This window comes from Triturus cristatus, chromosome 9 (assembly GCF_964204655.1).
Source record: "Triturus cristatus chromosome 9, aTriCri1.1, whole genome shotgun sequence".
Lineage (NCBI taxonomy): Eukaryota > Metazoa > Chordata > Amphibia > Caudata > Salamandridae > Triturus > Triturus cristatus.
The window spans coordinates 1,043,740,112-1,043,760,790 of NC_140592.1; the positions used below are offsets into that span (position 1 = coordinate 1,043,740,112).

The 20,679-nt window shown below is 42.2% G+C and overlaps 1 protein-coding gene across 2 annotated transcripts in view; it reads right to left on the bottom strand.

Moving 5' to 3' along the window:
- The window catches only part of DISP2 (dispatched RND transporter family member 2), a 320,137-nt gene that overhangs the window by 206,566 nt on the left and 92,892 nt on the right, over positions 1-20,679 (bottom strand). Inside the window, exon 3 of one of the 2 annotated variants that reach the window (XM_085626881.1) lies at positions 13,677-13,706. The exons of the other annotated variant lie outside the window; for it this stretch is intronic. Within the exon in view, the coding sequence (XP_085483007.1) occupies positions 13,677-13,706 (30 nt within the window). The remainder of the gene's footprint in view (positions 1-13,676; positions 13,707-20,679) is intronic. 2 annotated transcript variants of the gene reach the window in all.

Below are 20,679 nucleotides of genomic sequence, written 5' to 3' on the forward strand. Positions count from 1 at the left end.
CAAGACCTTTTGATTTTACTAAAATTATTTGTATAATATACATACTTATAGAGTCTTTCAGCAACCTCATTTCATCCATTGGTCAGTTGTTGCCTCATCCACATTCTGCTTCTGCCCTCTACATTATACAGCATGGGGCATTGGGTCGGCATCCTTCGGCCACTGGCTAACTTCACTTTGAGGGACTGCATTTAGCAAGTACAGCTATCTGCACATAAGGTTGTTTGCTTCAGAGCCAGTGTTTATGTTTTTACTTTATTATTACTTTAGTGTTGCCTTTGTGATAGCAGGGCTCGTTCTACTGGCTGCTTTTGATGCGAGCATTCAACTTTATAATTTCTTGTCTCTTGTTAATATTGTTGTATTTGTGTTTGGAGTAGCCTTTGTTTATCTGACCGCTGCTGTTCCACAGCATACTAGATAATATCAATTTGAAACTGTTTGTATGAAGTCATCCTCTTCCTAGTATGCATGCAATGAAGTGCATTTATAACTGCACTCTTGTACGTCATGCATTGCTGGTATGTATTTGAATTGAGGGCTACAGTTATACTTGTCAAACAATTTAGTCTGTATACCCTGCTTGATTGCTTTCTAGTTTGCTTTCAGTGGTCTTTTATGTCATGCTTATAGAGACATTTAGATATTATATTACTAATTCAAGTTGTGCCATTTATTCCACCAATTTTGAGATCTATCTATCTATCTATCTATCTATCTATCTATCTATCTATCTATCTATCTATCTATCTATCTATCTATCTATCTATCTATCTATCTATCTATCTATCTATCTATGCAACACTATCCATCAATCTGTAAAACCCTCTCTATCTAACTATTTTATCAAGGCTTTCTAATTATATATCTTTCAACCTGCTCTGTTTGTAATAAAGATTTACTAAAACTTTACAAAAAGGTATTAGCAAAGGTAAGAGGCAGGCAGCCAATGCAAGACCGATTGGCTTTCTTACATCTTGGTGCCGATTCGGATCCTGGAGAAACCGGGTACGAACCGTCGGACGGAGCATTTTCTCCGTCCGACTCGTACCCGGTTCACAAACTTTGCAACAATGCAAGTACGATTCGTATGGAAACACTATTTCCGTACGAATCGTACAAAACACCGACCGACAGAAAAATACATACGAATGTGATCCGGGACAGTGCATACGCGACATTCGTACGGAGTGAGACAGCTGTTTACGTACCAGCAAGTACGATTCGTACCGACAGCACTCCGGAAGTCAATATTTTTACGGCACCCAAAAAGTGTCGGAAAAGCTAAGTACGCCGCGCAGCGTGAGGAAAAGGGGGCCCGGTACGCGCCGAACACCCCCCCCAGCCCCCCCTATGTACGGTGCGTACCCCCACCCGTGTATGTACACCCGTGTATGTACGAGTCGAACGTACGAGTCGTACCCCCACCCGTGTATGTACACCCGTGTATGAGTCGAACGTACGAGTCGTACCCCCACCCGTGTATGTACGAGTCGAACGTACGAGTCGTACCCCCACCCGTGTATGTACACCCATGTATGTACGAGTCGAACGTACGAGTCGTACCCCCACCCGTGTATGTACACCCGTGTATGTACGAGTCGAACGTACGAGTCGTACCCCCACCCGTGTATGTACATCTGTGTATGTACAAGTCGTACGTACCCCCACCCGTGTATGTACACCTGTGTATGTACGAGTCGAACGTACGAGTCGTACCCCCACCCGTGTATGTACACCCGTGTATGTACGAGTCGAACGTACGAGTCGTACCCCCACCCGTGTATGTACACCCGTGTATGAGTCGAACGTACGAGTCGTACCCCCACCCGTGTATGTACGAGTCAAACGTACGAGTCGTACCCCCACCTGTGTATGTACACCCGTGTATGTACGAGTCGAACGTACGAGTCGTACCCCCACCCGTGTATGTACACCCGTGTATGTACGGTGCGTACCCCCAGAGCGTAGTGCTGGGGGTACGCACCGTACATACACGGGTGGGGGTACGACTCGTACGTTCGACTCGTACGTTCGACTCGTACATACACAGGTGTACATACACGGGTGGGGGTACGTACGACTCGTACGTTCGACTCGTACATACACAGGTGTACATACACAGGTACGACTCGTACGTTCGACTCGTACATACACAGGTGTACATACACAGGTGGGGGTACGTACACAGGTGTACATACACGGGAGGGGGTACGTACGACTCTACGTTCGACTCGTACATACACAGGTGTACATACATGGGTGGGGGTACCACTCGTACGTTCGACTCGTACATACACCGTACATACACGGGTGTACATACACGGGTGGGGGTACGACTCGTACGTTCGACTTGTACATACACGGGTGGGGGTATGACTCATACATACACGGGTGTACATACACGGGTTCGTACGTTCGACTCGTACATACACGGGTGTACATACACGGGTGGGGGTACGACTCGTACGTTCGACTCGTACATACACAGGTGTACATACACGGGTGGGGGTACGACTCGTACGTTCGACTCGTACATACACAGGTGTCCATACACGGGTGGGGGTACGTACGACTACGTTCGACTCGTACATACACAGGTGTACATACACGGGTGGAGGTACGACTCGTACCGTTACTCCGTACGGTGTTTTTACCATACGGTTGTATTTTCGGACGGACGGGACGGATCATACTTGCTCGCTCGGACTTCAGTTGTCCGATTCATAAAGCTGTCCGGGGACGTGTCGGACACTTTTCCCGACCCGAGGACGTGTCGGGGAATTTTTCCAATGCGATTCGTATGGTCTTTTTCACGTACGAATCGTACTTGCCAGTTTGTACGGGACTTGTACGATTCGTACGGAAAAAATCCAGATACGATTCGTACGTGGAATATTTTTGCCGGATCGGAATCGGCACCTTAGTGTTAGCCACGACCATTTGATGTTGTTAAAATTAAGTGTTTTGTAAATTAGTCTGTTGTGTCATTCATATTTTTCTTCCACCCACTCCAGCATGTAGCATGGGTCAATGACAAATTGGTAGAACACTGCGATGTTGTAAATGACACAACTATTAAAGAAGTGAAATAAAACATCAAAGGTTACAAATGTATTATATGGTAGATTTATAGCTATGCAAATTAAATATGAAAGTACTTTGACAATAGTTCTATTTATGGTTTAATCATGAAACACAGCTGGACAGCCAACACGTTTCATCTCTTACAATGGGAGTTTCTTAATGACACAAAATCAAATTCTATTGTTACACATAGTCTATGCTGAAGCAATATATGTGCCTTTCAAATTTGTATTCATTATAATAACCAGCGCCTCAGTGTGCTAAAGGATGAGAGGGCTAAGTACAAATAAACATTTACATGAATAAAATGTCCCACTGATCCATAAATCATAGAACAACTCTGAGTAAATAAAAACTGAAAATATTTATATAAAAGGAAATTGAGAGAGGCGAAGAGGAAGAAAAAAATGTGTACTCAATATATATGGGGTATGATGCAAAGGTAATAGTTACCAGTAATTGTTCCTTTATATCGCTTGCATTGAAAGTTGAAAATGAGGAACTGTATATTCTTGTCAGGATACAGATTGTAAGACTCTGTGTGTGTATATATTAAATTTACACTGTGCACATTATTAGTAGTTCCGTTTGCAATGTATTTCTGATACTAAAGGAATATAATAATATATCGACCTAAGTTAATAGTCTAGTGAATTAGTGCCACTGTATCTTCGGTGAATGCAACTGTGAAACAATAGTTACTTTGAGAATATGTAATATCATGTTCAATTTACAACTTTCTCAAATGTTAAACCAGTAGAATTTGCCTGGTTGCTTAACATCATGTATTTGCAGACCACAGAAGTGGGGTCCTTTTCTAGATAATATAATTTCATTCCAGGCCACACTTCCCTGCATTGTTATATTGCAGTTGACACAATATCCTAAACTCACTTTTTTCAGTTTCAAACATATTCCTCGCTGTGAGGCCTAATCACAAAGGCATACGTAAAGCAGCATACCTGTAGTAGCATTTTATGTTCTCCTATATGTCTTTCTGAATTGAAAACGAAACATCTAAAATGGGAACAAAATGGGAATATTCATAAATAATATGTAGAGATAGAAAGGAATGTGTCCTCTTTGAACTTTCACTAATAGGAAGGTAGTCACTTCGGGGCGCATCACAAAGTCATGTAAGAGTTCGTAAAAGAGCACTCCTGTAGTACTACTTCCCATAATCAGAAATTCTTTTTTGATTCAGCACCTCGTAAAATTACTTTCATTCTTCTATTATGGAGTATTTTCTTGTTTCTCAGTACCTTCGGTAACATTGATCCTCATTTGTACTTACTTTATTAGTATTAATAATTTTTTGCTGCGTAAACAGGCCCCATCTGCCTGATTTAACATTTCAAATAATTACACCTATAAAACACATTTACATAACCTCATTGTACGATTTTTGTCACCATTACATTCGTCCAAAATTCAGTCCCACTAATTAACCAAACCATTACCTGGGTCAATATATCATTAATTTACTACAGTGTGAGACACATCTTCTTACTGGGACTAAGAATACTTCTTACTATCACCATTTGACACATTCACAATGTCTCAGAAGTTGAATCCTGACAAGAATATATAGAACCTAATCTTAAACTTTCTGTGTAAGCAAAATAAAAGAGCAAATCCTTGTAACTATTACATTTGCCTCGTTCCTGAGATTTACTTGGTATAATTTAATTTTTTCTCTTCACTCATTTGTATGTATTCACATATGTGCCTTCGTTATTTCATTAGGCCTCTTGAATCTGTTCCTATTTCAGATGATATCAAATTGCTTGTGTCCACTGAAAGAGCACTTTGATTATCATCTCCTTTAAAAAATGCCCACATCTGCTGTTTCTTGTCCATGGATTACAGGAGCGCCATGACCCCTGAGGTACAACAACCACTACCTACCTGGAACTGCATTAATTGTAGTGGGGGCCCCAAGCCACTTGGAAAGTGTGACACACCCAGGCACCTAAAATACATTGTCCTCTGTGGAGGTGGCCCACCATCCAATCTTGGACCACCATAAACAAGTGAAGCTTTTTCTTTGGCGTTGGGCCTAAGGACACCAATCAAATGGATTCAAATCTCAGCCACAATACAAAAGAACAAGCATTTGCAATGCAATAGGTCTCGCATTTGCGAGAGTTTGAGCTATTGGCATTGTAAATGCCAAAGCCTTTTATTTATGTGTTTTGAAAAACTGCAAGCGGTGCGTCAACACACACTTTGTACTTCTAGTCCTAGCTTACGAGACGCAAGGCTGGCAGTAAAAGATGCGCAGTTATTGCCAGCCTTGCACCTCGTAAGCAAGGACTATAAGTACAAAGTGCGCCCTCGAAACACAGAAATAAAATGCATTGTCATTTGCAAAGCCAATAACCCAAACTCCGCAAATGCGAGACCTATTGCATTGCAAATGCTTGTTTTCATTTGCATACCCAGAAGCCACTGCACAGCCATAAGACAGCTCATTTCCTTATCACAGGTAAAACAGTATTTATTTTTTTGCATTGAAAATCCCAGCATGGTTATGCAGGTCTATCGATAACACAGTGTCACACATTTTTGTTTTAAAGTTGACGTAATATTTATACGTTCTAATCATAACAACAGTAAGCAGAGGTAACATCAATTCTAATACTAATCCTTGAAGCACTATGTATCTTACAATTTATAGTCCTCATTAGCAGTGGCAACATTTAAAATTTGGTTAAAAAGTTGCACCTGGATATTTTGCACATGCAATTTATGCCATGTCAGAAAGCAAGAGCCTTATTATGGGTAAAGTACATCTAAATAGGTAATCTGTATTATTTACTTAAATTTGTTGTACGAAATTTGCTCTCGTTACGTGGTTTGTTTAAGTATGCATTTTTCAGGAAGGAGCTAGCTCCGACATTGGGTTACATTTCTGGTGGGGACTCTCCTTTTTAAGCGCCAGGATACCCGTCGAGTGATAGAGCGCTATATAAGCACCTCATTACATTACATTACTAAATGAAGTTACATACGATGGATGAATTATGCTACAGGCCAGAAATGATCGCGGGAGGTGCAAGGCTCCTTCAGAGTAAAAACAAGCTCTGCAGATTGTAAGCTCCACAAACCTGTGCACACACAACACTACTGCATGGCATTTTACATCATTCTAGACAGATATTCATTTGCTGGATATTTCGAACTTTCAAAGCACAGACAACAACAGCTGTTATTATTACACAGTTCAGGGGTGCACAAGTGTAGTGCCAGGATATCCGTTTGGCATCAAGTAAAACAATTGTTTGCTGAAGGTACTTACATTTCTCCCCATGGCTAATAGTGGGTGTTCTCCGTAGTCCTGCGAAGTTGAAGGCGAGACCTTTAGCAAAGATTAACTGATCACATTTTACTTTAGCTTTCAGTGCCTTGTGTGAAGACGCAGCGAAAGTAAAAGCTGAGATGGAGCGCGCGCGAAAGTCAGAGCGCGCGCGAAAGTCAGAGCGCGGTGGGAGCGCGTTGCCATGAGCGTGCACATCTGGTGTCCCAGCGCAAGCTGAGAACGCCAGAGAAGACATGCCGTCCTTGCCCGGGACATGGATGGGGTATGGAGCGCGCGGCTGGAAGTGTCCGGGGCTCCCGTGAGCTGAGGGAGCCCCGCGTATTGCATCCCGCGTGTAGGGGAAGCGAGGCGGGAGCCCACCCCGCACTGGCAAGCAGTAGAGGAAGTCCGGCGGGAGCCCACCCCGCCTTCGTGAATGCCGCATGGTGCGGCCAAAGCAGGATTCCGGGCGGGGATCCTGTGAGCAAGACGGAACCCTGCGTGTTGCTGCAGTGACCGGCTGAAGACGCGAGACCAGCCGGGGAGCAGCGCAGAGTCCACATAAGAGCCGGTGAGTGGGGTGAGGCATGCTGTATGTGGTAAGCACGCCGCCCTTGGACAGGAGATGTGCACGCGTATGGTGCGAGCAGGAGTTGTGATAACGCCACGTCCCGTACGCGTGCACATCTCCTGTCTGTTAAGCTTTGCCACAGACAGTTGATGTGCACGCGTACGGCTTGCAGCATTTTTACAACTCCTGCTCGCACCATACGCGTGCACATCTCCTGTCCAGGCCTTGCCGTACGTGTGCACAGGTCCTGTCCCCCTTCCGAGCCAAGTCAGCAGCAATAGATCTCGCCGAGCGAGCAGCGCTTTGCGCTGCATCGCTAGGCGAGACCTAAAAATAAGAGGCACTTTTTAAAAAAGAGGGACCCCGTCAAGATTTCCAGAAATTCTCTGAGTCAGTCATTGTCTGCTGAGAGATAAATAAGGTACCATTAGATGGAATCGAAACCGGTCCTAGGATGCTTGATTCCGGTCCAGGGAAGACATGGCTTGGCAGTTCGGGCTGGACTGGTCCCATGAGGCACAGGGTCAAGACTGATTTGCATATGGCCATGTCTGAACTGGGGTGGCGTGGTGAGCAAAATAACGATGGATTAAACCCAGATCTGTGACTGGCGGTGAATGTTTTGCCAATGTGCAACATTCCGTCCATCATCTTGTGTGTTTTACCATTAGATGGAATACCAATGACTGTGTATCTAAGGATTACATCGTTGGTTTAAGTAACAGTGTTTTTGCTTTATATGCACATAACCTTTGGCCTCTACTGAGGACTGTGCCCTGTCCACTGTCATGTGAAGGGAATACTATCACTGAGGCGGTGTACTGTGACAGAGAATACAGAGATGCTTACACAGGCACTACATTGCCCATGCAATGAAAAGACTTCAATACAGGTACCAGGACAAGACGTTACCAGCAATAAGGCATGGAGACATTGAAACAAGCATTGGAATGGAGAAACACTGAAACACATGCACACACCCATACACACACACACGGCTTTGCCCCCAGTAACTGTGTCAGAAGGGTCACTGATCTCACACATACATTGGCTTGGTGCAAGACCGCCAGGTCTGACTCTGGTATGGAATCTCTGCTATTGTAAAAACCTAAAACAAACAGACAAAAGTCAGTTCACTGACACTCAACAGCGACAAGAAACATGGAATGACAGAAGCAGCTACATACAAAAAATGTGTATCATAGCTAGGGCCGAGCAAAATGTATGTTTTTAATATCCGGTACACAGAAGTGAATTGAAATAAAATTTTACAATAGAGGGAAAAATACCAACCTCTGCCATCTGTCCGGTTTGTGCAGTTCACGTGATTCTCCCTAGCAAAAGCAGGCACACAGACAACCACATGAATCACACACATTGCTCAATTTGTGGGCATTTTGTGGGGTTCGCCTTGAACAGTAGGATAATAAGTTCTACAGAACATCACCCCTAGCAGCTTAAGCCTGCAGCATCTGAAACGCTGGGAAGTGCTACTCAGCAAGCATGAGTTTGCGCTATATTTTAGGTTTTCTGTTGAAGAACACTGCCCTGAGTTTTATATTTCAGAATGATGTGGAAGAGTTTGAAAGGTGGCAGATGATGATGGTGGGAATGAGGCCAGCAATTGCTGCTGTTACTGTGATTAAATAAAGCTGCCAACTTACTCTCTTCAATATTGGTGAAGAGTGACAAGTTACAAGCGCCACACAGCTGCTCTACACTCACGCTGAGGGATTCCTCATTGGTGGGTGTAGAGCTGCTGGAGACTGCTGGAGAGCAGTTGCTACTGGCGGGAGAGGAAACATCAACTACTCCTGCTGTGTGGTGCAATAAAGCTGGTTTCTTACTTTCTTCATGTTTCTGGACTTATAATAATGTGGTGCCTGTGTGGACCAGAACAAACCGAAATGGCTGAGGGAAGCAGCTCATCACATCTCAACAGTATAGGCTGTTAAGAAGCAATTTACCTTTGCTGGAGCTTTAATCTGTTCTTCATGTATATTTACTGGGGTATCAAGCTCATAGCATTTGAATTACAGATGAGTTTTTTGCATTGGGGCATGGGACTACCAGTACAAAAGAGACAGAGCTGCATAAAAAAGGCTTGGTTAGAGGGTAACTTTGCTCAATCGACTAAGCCAAAAAACTTTTGTTGACTAAATTCACTTGCTAGTTGGTCTAACATTTGGGTCTTCCTAAAAAACTAACTGTGAAACGTAATCCTGTTTTCAAGACTTTACCACCATATCTATATTATTTAATTAGCATTGATAGACTTTCGTTGTGTACATAAAAATAATTGAAATGGTTAAAAACATTTTACTCTATTTGTACATGTTTGATGATCTTAAATTTTTTGCAATATTGACCTTTTTGAGTTGTTGAATCATTCCACTTGCCAAAAAGAATCCAAGGAGCAAGTCTTGACCTCAGCGCCCACTAAAACAGGCGAATACAACTGTTCTTTACAAGGTTCTTTGGTTTGTCTTTTTGAGGCCTTTCTTGTAAGTTGTTGTGGAATCTTAGGGGCTCATTATGATGGCGGAAGGACCGCTACCGCCGGCCCGGCGGTGGCGGTCCTTCTGCCATCACATAGTGATTTATCCACTGCCAAATTAGGATGGCGGTGGGTACCGTGGCGGCTTTTCCGCTGGAGGCAGTCGCACCGATTGCCTGGCGATGGAGCAGGGCCACTAATATGGTGGCGGTGCCTAGCAGTCACTGTCCGCCATATTAGGAAGTGGGTTTGAAGAGCCGCCATGGAAAGGCTGGCAGGGATTGGGCTTGGGGGCATGTTGCGGGCCCTCCTTGTGTGGGGGGGCTGTCGCTGCACTGGGTTTCCATGCACCAAGTGGCAGGCACCGCATGGTGCCTGCCACGTGGTGCAGGGAAATGTGGTGCAAGCACCTTTAACTTTGCGGCCGGTGATGCCAGCAACACCGCTTGCAATGTTAAAGGCCCAGGATGCGCCCGCCAGTATGGCGGGCGCATCCTAATCACAGTGGTGGGACCGCCGCATGTCTGGCGGGCGCTCCCAAATACTGCTATGGTGGTGGGCGGACCAAGTCCGCCCACCATCGTAATGAGCCCCTTAGTCATTCCATGTTTTAAGGTCTTTGACAATTCTGCTTCCTCAGCCTCCAAGAAGGATTTTACATAACTTCTGGTACTGCACATATTGCAATCATGAGTTTGTTTGAAAACAGTAACCTCACAATTTTCCCTAGGAAAGTATTGGCCGTTCAAAATTGCTGATACCTACTGGGTGGAAAAAGGCCTGGAAGAACCTGGGGCATGTGAATTAGGGCGTGGTAAGCACCATAATCCACATATTATGCCCCATGTTTGAAGTACAACTTGGAATTGGAGTTACTAATTCATGAACACATACTCTCAAGATACATGCATGATGTTACATACATACTTTTTACTGGATGATTTGTGTGGTTGTGGGATTAAAAGTAATGTGTATTGTCAAGTAAAAGATTATATAAAATTAAGTTTCTGACTAGTGTGAGTACCTTGAGTAATGCGTGCAAATTTGGGGGCCCCCTTAGGATGGCGGGCAGACTTTAGTCCGCCCGCCACCCTAGCGGTACTGGGACCGGCCGCCAGCGGTGCGGCTGTCCCGCACTGCCAATTAGGATGCGACCGCCACCCTGGTGGTCGCATTACACATCTTTGACATTGCAGCGGGTGCTGCTGTAAGCAGCACCCGCCGCAATGCTTAAGAGGCATGTTGTGCATTGCCATGCACAACGTGGTAGGCACCGCGCGGTGCCTGCCACCTTGTGCATGGCAATGAAGGGGGGTACAATAGGTACCCCCCAAGTGCAGCCCCCCCGGGGGCCCGCAACGGGCCCCCAAAGCAATTCCCCGACAGCCTTTCTACAGTGAAAGGCCTGTGAAACCCGCAATCACAAAATGGATGGCTGTGCCTTCTAGGCACCGCCACCATATCATGCCCCAGCTCCGCCCGGCAGGCAATCGTAACGATTGCCGACCGGCGGAAAAGCGGCGGATGGACTTTCCGTCCGCCGTGATACCCCCCACTATAATTATATGGCGGGTGGATCACCTTTTGATGGCGGGTGGATCACCACCGCCGGCCCGGGGGTGGCGATCCGCCCGCCATCATAATGAACCCCTTAGTGTCTCCTCGTTTTCAGATGGCTAAAGACAGCTCATAGCAATACCATACTGAAAAAGAAATTCACTATTTACAGCCTAATTTCTTTGTTATCTATTTTCCTGACATTTCCATATCTGTGATTCAAATCAGATCCAAGAAAACAAGCGTTTATCGATCTATCTATCTATCTATCTATCTATCTATCTATCTATCTATCTATCTATCTATCTATCTATCTATCTATCTATCTATCTATCTATCTATCTATCTGTCTATCTATCTGTCTATCCACCTATTTATACATACACATTCAGAGATATAGATAGACTCACACACACACACACACACATTGATCAGATTTGTTTCTTGGATTTTGTTTGAATCACAGATTTTGAAATGTTAGGAAAGCAGACAAAATACATATTAGCCCACAACAAACATCCTTCATCCAGAATGTAACTAGCATCCAAGTACATTTACCTAGAATTGTAGTAATGGTGGTAAGTATTAGTTTCATTTCTGTTCTTTCAATACAACCTAATTGCTCAAAGGAGTGAAGTTTCACACTGAGTCATACAAAAACGTAATTCACAAGTAAAAAACGCAAATACATATATTCCCAAAATGAGAGCCCTGCTAATTGCCATATACGTTTAATGATGACTATTTCACAATTTGCTAAACATGCATTCATTTTGTATCACTCTAGTTTCAGTTATTTCCCAGTCCTTGATCCATCTCCTTGCACATTTAATACTTGCAAAAATATTCTCTTTCGCTAAGTCGTGCATTTAGACTGGAAATTAAAGAAATCATTAGTAGGGTCTGTGTTAACTGCATCATAAATACCTACACTGCATTTGAACTAACAGCATACCCTTATCACTTACTTAAACGCTGTTTGTCCACTTTGCTGTCCTCCTGTGTTGTCTAGTGAGGATTGTGTTATCAGCTGCATATTATTATAGAGAATTGTGACCCAATCAGCTAATCTCACATCGACCTTGAAATGTAGCACAATGAAGCGCTCACCTTTAGCACCTATGGCCACATGTACCAGAACTGTTTACAATAAAATTACCTTGCCGCCATTGCAATCTCTCTAAAACAGATTGCAAGTAAGTATGCACATATTCGCAATCGAGCAAAAAACATGACATAAACCCATATGCACAGTTTACAAGCCAGCAATGGAAACAGTATAGGTATGGAACAAGAAGACCATTTTCAGAATGTATTTATTTAATTTGACTTAAATATTGTGCCCTAAATATTATCTACGAAAATACCTCCCCATTGAAGTTAAACTTATTAAAAGAAAATCTATTCCACAAATGGGATTATATATTCGTAAACATCATTTAGGACACAATATTTATGTCAGATGCTAATTCTGTGTATGATATCCTGGCATACAGTCTCTGGGCACCACACTAAATTCTAGTCTGATGTACACTGCTCATGAAAAAGGTATCCACACCCACAACATAGGGCCTGGTTATGAGTACCCCACTATTGGATATTGTTTATCAGATGGAATAAATTACTCAAATTATGAGATTCACCTACAAATATGGGGCATAACATGCATGCATTTTATCTGCTTGACCCACCATTTATGACCCCCAGATATTTACCTAGGAAAAAAAGGGGCTGCTGTGTTTGCTGCCAAAATTCTAATTGCGATATGTTGAGTCTGCCTTGGTGGCACTGACCTACCAGGGTGGGGAGAGGATGCCTATGACACTACTATGTATTTGAGTTTACCTCTTTCATAAAGGATGACTTTCCTCATAAGTCTTGCAGAAGTCCTGTGACGTCCAATATGTGGACTTTGGATTGTTTCTGTGGGATTAAGAAACAGCCTGTCTTCTATCTCTCTTGTTTCATTCTTTGTGCTGCTGTACTGATTCTTGTGATTACATGGATACTTTGGATTCTCTGCTTACGTGTTAAAAGTTTGCATTGCTCCTTAATTTTTTATGCCTCCCAAAAGAACAGTAGAGCTTAAAATCTGCGATTTTTTTTTTCCTTTTTGCATTTTCAATCAATAATTCTTTTTGCAGTAGTGGGGAGCCAGAAGCTACTACAAAGGTAATTTTTATTTATGACGCAAAAAAGACTATAAATGTAAGGGCTGTCCCTGGATACACAAAAAAGGAATCAAAATATGGTGTGCTGGTGTAGAAAGGCTCTCTCATATTTGTGATTTTCTTCTTGCAACTATTGTAGCTGTCTGGGTAACGGGAGCTCTGAAGTCTAGTTTTTGTCTTTCAATGGTTTAGCCAGATGAAATCACTGCATTACAACCACAAAGACCAGTTACTGACACTGACTCTGCTAAAGTTCACAGCATTTCCCTTCATCCTGGTGGATTTGAAGAGCTAGAAAATACTGAAACATACAGTAGCAACCTTTGTCAGCAGGTGGAAAACACCAACACCATTCTCTGTTCTTGCTGCTGAAAGCTCTGATGGGCATTTTGCCAAAGCCATCCTTTGTAGCAAAATGTGTCTTACAGCAGAAGGGCATACTCACAACGAGAGCTTCAAATCAAGACCTGAGCCGGCAAACACTGGACATACCTTTTAGGCATCCCGAAAGCCTTGCCATGCCTGTGGGATAGAAAAGATTATGAAGCCATCATTAGTTATCCTTGATATAGCACTACAGCCCCATGAATGTGCCAGCATCTACGAATAAATGGCAGCAACACCGTCTATAATGCCAAAGAAAGTCTTATAGCTGCTACTATGATGAAGGCACCACTTGACTGTAGGGAGGCTGGGCTACTTCACATGTGCCTCTGTCTCTCTGATTAACATTGTCTTACAACGGTGTCTGGAAATAAAGATGGGATTCATTGAAATGTATGAGACCAAGTTTTAAGATAGTTTGCCCATTTCTTGGCTCAGTATATGCTCTTATCTGATATTGCTACACTAATTCCATGCAATAATAGTGAGTACCATTTACTTCCATGGCTATTCTCAAAATCCAGCTTGGCCTTGATCTTTCAGCCCCTGTTGAATGTTGGCTTCCTTTAAACATGACACAGGTTTGTTTAGGCTAACCCTGGGCACTTCTCTCGGTTTGATGGAAAGAAGAAAAAGACCTCCAGATACCACTGTGACAGTGAAACATAAGTATTCGGACAATATATAGAGTAAAAAAATATCAAGATGCTGAAATATCGAGTTGCACATATTGTGATGAACAAATATTGTACAAAAATATTGTTGACAAGAATATTAATTTTCAGGTAAGTAATATTAATGTAACAATATCTGTGTTGAAATCGTTTTCAAAATATTGTTGTTAATAATATCCTTTAAAAATTAATTTTATGTATTTTAGTATACATTTAATTGTACATGATATAAATTGTTGGCATACTTATTGTTAATGTTTTTTAATATAGTTTTCAAATATTTAGTTGTTATTAAATTTAATTGAATAGTTGTGGGGTTTATAGGGGTACAGGGTGGGAAGTAAATTCATTATAATTATTTATAATAATTTTTTCATTATTTAATTGATAACTAATTATGTAACTACTGTAATTAAGTAATGTATCAGGCGCGGGTTGTTGAGTTTGTAGGGGTAAAGGGTTGGAGTTAATCAAATAAAATTAATTTATTATTAAGTTAATTGATAATTATGTTAATTATGTAATTAAGATATTGTTTTATTTATATATTAGGTGTGGGTTATAATTATTTGTTTAATTGATAATTATGTAAAATGTGTAATTATTATACATTTTAAGATATATATTTAGGTGTGTGTTGTTTAGTTTGTAGAGCTATAGGGTAGGAAGTTATTTAAGTAATAATAAATGTAAAAGTAGTTATTCATTCATTAAATATCGTGTTATTTGTTAAGCTATGTGTTAACTGTGCTATGCTTTTAAATTGTAAAAAACATATTTGTTGGTTGTTATGATTGTGAGAATAGAGTGTGGTATTTTAATTATATTAATATTATCTGTTTTAATTTAAAAAATGTATTGAACATTGTAATAAATAGGACAATTGTATTGTAAAATTTATATACATATATTTTTATGTCTAAATAATTATATTTCTTGTTCTTATTTAATATAGTTGTTACAATATTTTAGTTGTTTGAAGTGAACTACTCTCTCTCTACTGCGCAATCCAATGCTTACCCTATTGTTGGACAGACTGGAGTGAGAAAAGTACATTTTACCCGTCCTGAGTCCAACCCTTTCCTTGCTGTTGCACAGAATGGATTGGGAATAGTAGATTTTACCCCTCCTGAGTCCAACGCATTCCCTACTGTTGCACAGACTGGAGTGGAAATAGTATAGGTATTATTCGTACAATTGTATAGTTTTGTTTATATTCTTTAAATGTAGATTATTATGATGTTTCTATGTATTTAACATTATATTATTTTTATTTAGTAATGTTTATAATATATATAATATTTTTTAGCAAAATGTAATTTTTAATGTTGTTTACTTTTTATGTGTAACTAAATCAGTATGTTTTTAAAAGAAATCCAATTTATTTTTTTACAGTTTATAATTTGTGTGTGTATATATATCTATATATATCTATCTATATATATATTCACTGAAAAAACCATAGGTTTCACACAAGTTATAGTTAGCGGACATTTTACTGATAAAAAACCATTGAAATTCCCCCATTATAGTTAGTGCAGGCAACTATAACTCACGCGACTGCAATCCTCTGCTGATGCTAATACTGTATTTAGACACTTATTTACCCATGTCTACTTCCATAAATTTTTAGCTATACATATATTACAAATATTTTTTTTTCATAAAGATACATATGTCATCAGCAGAGGATTGCGGTCGCGTGAGTTATAGTTGCCCGCACTAACTATAACGGGGGAATTTCAATGGTTTTTTATCAGTAAAATGTCCGCTAACTATAACTTGTGTGAAACCTATGGTTTTTTCAGTGAATTTGCAAGGTTTTTTAAATGCTAATTCCTAACTATAACGTGTGTGAAACCTATGGTTTTTTCAGTGAATTTGTACGGTTTTTTAAATGCTAAGTTACTTTACGCCGTTCGTGGCGTGCGCGCCCACTTTACGCAGTTCGTTCCGTGCGCGCACGGTTAGTGCCGTGCACGCACACCGCGTGCCCACGTTACGCTAGATGGGCCATGTACGCACGATGCGCTTCGCGCACCGTCCGCACACGGAGGCCGTATTAGGCGCATCGTTGTTAAAGGTTATCTATTGATTGTTCTGTTTAATATATATGACATGCACAAAAGGTGCCCGTCGGGCACCTTTTGCACACGGGGTGTGGAAAACGTGGATATTGTTTTTTTTTTATTCATTTTTTACCGTACGCGTACGGTAAGCGTAATCGGCGATTTTTTAAAAATAAAAAAAATTAAATTTTTGGCTTTGTGGGTTCTTTTGGGACACCATAACCATGACAGGGTGGTTGGGAGCTGTCTAGCAAGCCTCTTTTATGTTTTCCGACTTTGATTTTCCTCCACTCCCCTCAGAGTGCGAGAGAGAAAATGGCGGCCGACACTTCCTGGTTTCGACCGATTCGAATATTTACTAAGATCTAACAGCCAATCAGAATCGCGCTCGCGCACGGCACCGTACGCGTACGGTAAGCTTACCGTAAGCGCACGGTAAGCGCACCGTAAGCTGCCACAGATATATATATTGATTTAAAGGCTATTTTCTCAGGAACTACTGAACAGATTTACACCAGACCTACAAAAGGCACTTCCTTGACCTGTAGACTACCTCTCTGCCAAATTTCAAATAATTCTGTTCAGCCGTTCGGGCTGTAGCTGTGTCTAAAGGTTCTATGGAAAAATGCATGGGGAAAACGCGTTTTGGGACCCCCCTTTTTTCTCAGCCCCCGCTTGACGAATCCCCCGAGACTTTCAGGGTAGGAGCGGAGCGTAGCGCCCCATTAGTTTTGAAAATTTCGCGAGGATTCATCGACCGGTGCCAAAGTTATTCAAAATAGAGTGTTGCGGTTTTCCTATGGAAACAGGGTCCTAACTATAACTACCTACTGGCGACCGCCAGTAGGTAATATATTTATTATTTATTTATTTATTTTTGCGATTTTTAAAGCGCTACAATTACCCATGGGTGTCTCGGCGCTAGGAGCTATAAATGTTACCAATGTGAGAGTTTGGGCAGTTTTAGAATGGTTTAGGAACAGTCTTTACTTTGGGAAAACAGCCATGTTTTTATCTGCTTTCTAAAGGTAATCAACGTAGGACTGGATTTTATGTTAAGAGGAAGGGAGTTCCACAGTCTTGCAGCTGCAACAGTAAAGCATCTGTCTCCCCAGTTGACTTTCCTTGTTCTGGGTATATGGAGCAGATGAGCAGTGTTGGAGCGAAGCGTTCTGGAGGTTGATAAAGGCTTGAGTGACGTCCTAAGAAATTTTGGTCCCGTGTTGTTTACTGCCTTGTAGACGATACAAAGGGCCTTAAATTTCGTCCGACTCCTGACCGGAAGCCAATGCAACTCGTCCAAGTATCTAGAGACAGAACTAAATTTTGGAATGCCTAGTAGAACTCTAGCTGAGGCGTTTTGTATTGTTTGTAATTTGGAAATGATTTTTTTATTTGCATTGAGGAAGAGGGCGTTGCAATAGTCGATGCGTGAAAACACCAGTGTGGAGATTAATGTTTTTCCTGTGGATGTGGGAAGATATGGGAGAAGTTTCTTTATTTTCCTTAGTATGTTAAATGATGATGAGGCTATGGTGTTCACATGGTGATGAAAAGAAAGTTTGTCATCAAATGTTACTCCCAAGTTTCTTACTTTACTGACTGGTTGGGGTGGGGTCCCCAGTTCTTCCGGCCACCATAAAGGAGACCACAGAGGCTCAATCTTACCGAAAAGCATGACCTCCGTCTTAGATGAATTAAGTTTTAAACAGTTGGAGGCCATCCAACTGCTGATAGCCCGCATGCCATCCTTGAAGTTTGCTGCTATCTGAGAACCGTTTTTGTGTATGGATAGTACCAGCTGGGTGTCGTCGGCATAAGTTGTTAAGTTGATGTTGTAGGCTTTTATTACCCTCGCTAAGTCCGAAACATAGATGTTGAAAAGAGTCGGACTTAGCGAGGAACCCTGCGGAACTCCACAAGGGTGGCTAAAAGAGGGGGAGGTAAAAGTGCCTAACTTAACTGCCTGCTTGCGATCCGCCAGGAATGAAGTGATGAGATCTCTGGCTTTGTGTTTAATACCGATGGCCTCGACACGGCCGATCAAAGTAGAGTGATCGACCGTGTCGAAGGCCGCCGATAGATCTAGCAAAATCAAGACAGCCTGTCCTCCACTATCCATAGCGGTTCTTATTTCATCTGCAGCCTTAATCAAGGCAGTTTCTGTTCCATGTCCTTGTCGGAATCCAAACTGAGTATCATCCAATAAGTTGTTATTTTGGATGTAGTCAGACAGTTGTTTGTTCATGACTGATTCAATGATTTTGGCTGGAAACGGCAGAGATGCAATAGGGCGATAGCTAGATGGTAATGAAGGGTCAAGTGATGGTTTTTTTACAAGTGGTTTGATTATAGTGTTTTTCCAAATGGATGGGTATAGACCTGTTGAAAACATAATGTTACAGATGTGTGTCAGTGGAGTTGTGATAGTGTCTGGAATAGTATTGAATATAGAAGGATGACATGGGTCCAGTGGGGAACCCGATTTGATTGACAGAATTAGTTTATGGATATGGTGCGACTGTATTTTGGTGAATTCCGTGAGTGCTATGGGGTTCACGTTCAGTTGAGTGTTGGATGATTCAGTTAGGTTCAGGTTTGGGGAGAAGTCCTTAAATATGGAAGTGACCTTTTCAGAGAAGAAGTCAGCCAAAGTGTTGCAGAAAGTTTGAGATGTTTCAGTGGGTGGATTAGATGGTTCAGCAAGATGGTTCACGACTTCGAACAGTTTCTTCATGCTACAATTGGCTTGATTTATTTGGGTAGTATAATAAGTGTTTTTCTCTGTAGCTATGTTCTGCTTATAGTTATGGAGTGCTGCTGTGTATGTGGTTTTATCTGAAACGTTATAGTGTTTGCGCCAATGGCGCTCAAGATTACGGCAATATTGTCGCTGTAGTCTAAGTTGTTCGGTGAACCAAGGGGCCGAAGGGGTCTTCCTGATGTGCTTGACTGTTCTAGATGGAACTAGTGTAGAGAAAGCCTTGTCAAGCGTGAAGGTATATCTCGTGGCTGCCAAGTTGGGATCAGTTTCTGTGTCTATATCCAAAAAGGCCTCAGTGAGAGTCTGTTCAAGCTGAATGTAATCCAAACTTTTCCAGTCTCTAGTGGTTAGGTGGGAATTCAGGGCTGTTCTTTTAGTAGCCGGTGTTGTAGTTTTAATATCAAATAAAATGGCAAAGTGATCAGACCATGTTAAAGGCAATATTTGGTTAATGGTGATGTATGGGTTATTGGTAAAAATACCATCAAGTGTGTGTCCCGCTTTGTGTGTTGGAACCGTTATCAATTGTTTCAGTTCCACAGTATAAAGATCATTGATGAGCTGATCAGTGTCTTTGTCGGTGTGGGATTCTAGATAAAAATTGAAATCACCCAATATGGTGAAATATTTGTGCTCCACAGCTAGTTCACTGAGTTGATGAAGTTGTGAGAGAAATGTTGTACGGGAGCCTGGGGGTCGATATAGAAGGGCACCCGTGAGTGTTTGGTTGGTAGTGAGTGTCACGGTAAATGCAAGTGCCTCACAGCTCGTGTGTTTTAAATCAATGGCTTTAATGCGGAGGCTGTTATGATGTAGTATTGCTATCCCTCCACCTTTGCGCGCTGAGGTACGGTCCTGCCTATAGACACAATAATCTTCTGGCATTGCTGCTTTAAAATCAGGTCCTGATGCTTCGTCTCCCCAAGTTTCAGTGAGAAACAGGAGATCGATGGCATAGGTACTAAGTAGTTCCAGTATGTCAATTTTGTGGCATGGAAGCGAGCGAGCATTTACGAGTGCCGCTTGAATTGGCTTCTGAGATGTTAGTGTTTCCGGGTTATGTTTTTGAGTGTTACAAAGAGTACAGCGAAACGGCCCTCCAATAGGATCAGTGAATAAACATGTAGGGGGATCATGCTTCTGGCGGAGGGTATCGTTCAAATTAAAGAGGTCAATCGCTGTGTAAACTAACCTTGCAGGTTTGAGAGGTGCAGGGGGGGTGGCCCTAGGCCCGGTCGAGGCTCGGACGGGCGCAGACGGGCTTGGCTTTGGCGCGGCTTCGGCGCGCGCCCGGCGCGCCCGCTGCGCCAGCCCGCTGCGCCGTCTGGCCGTGACACACATTTTATGGGGAGAGGAGGGCGGGAGTCCGGCGCGACTAGAGCGTTGACCCCGCTACTCCCAAGATGGCGCCCACTGCCGCCAGACGCCTGAACAGATCGTCCAATAATAGGTAGGAAGCGTGTAAAGAGTGTTAGAGTTCCTGACTACGTTTCCCGGTTAATCTTAAAAGAAACCCCCCAAGAAACAGTTCACAACAGTTGAAAGTCTAAAAACACCTAGGAGAGTAAACTGCTAAAAGATGCCGTCAAAGCAAGTTCGCAGGT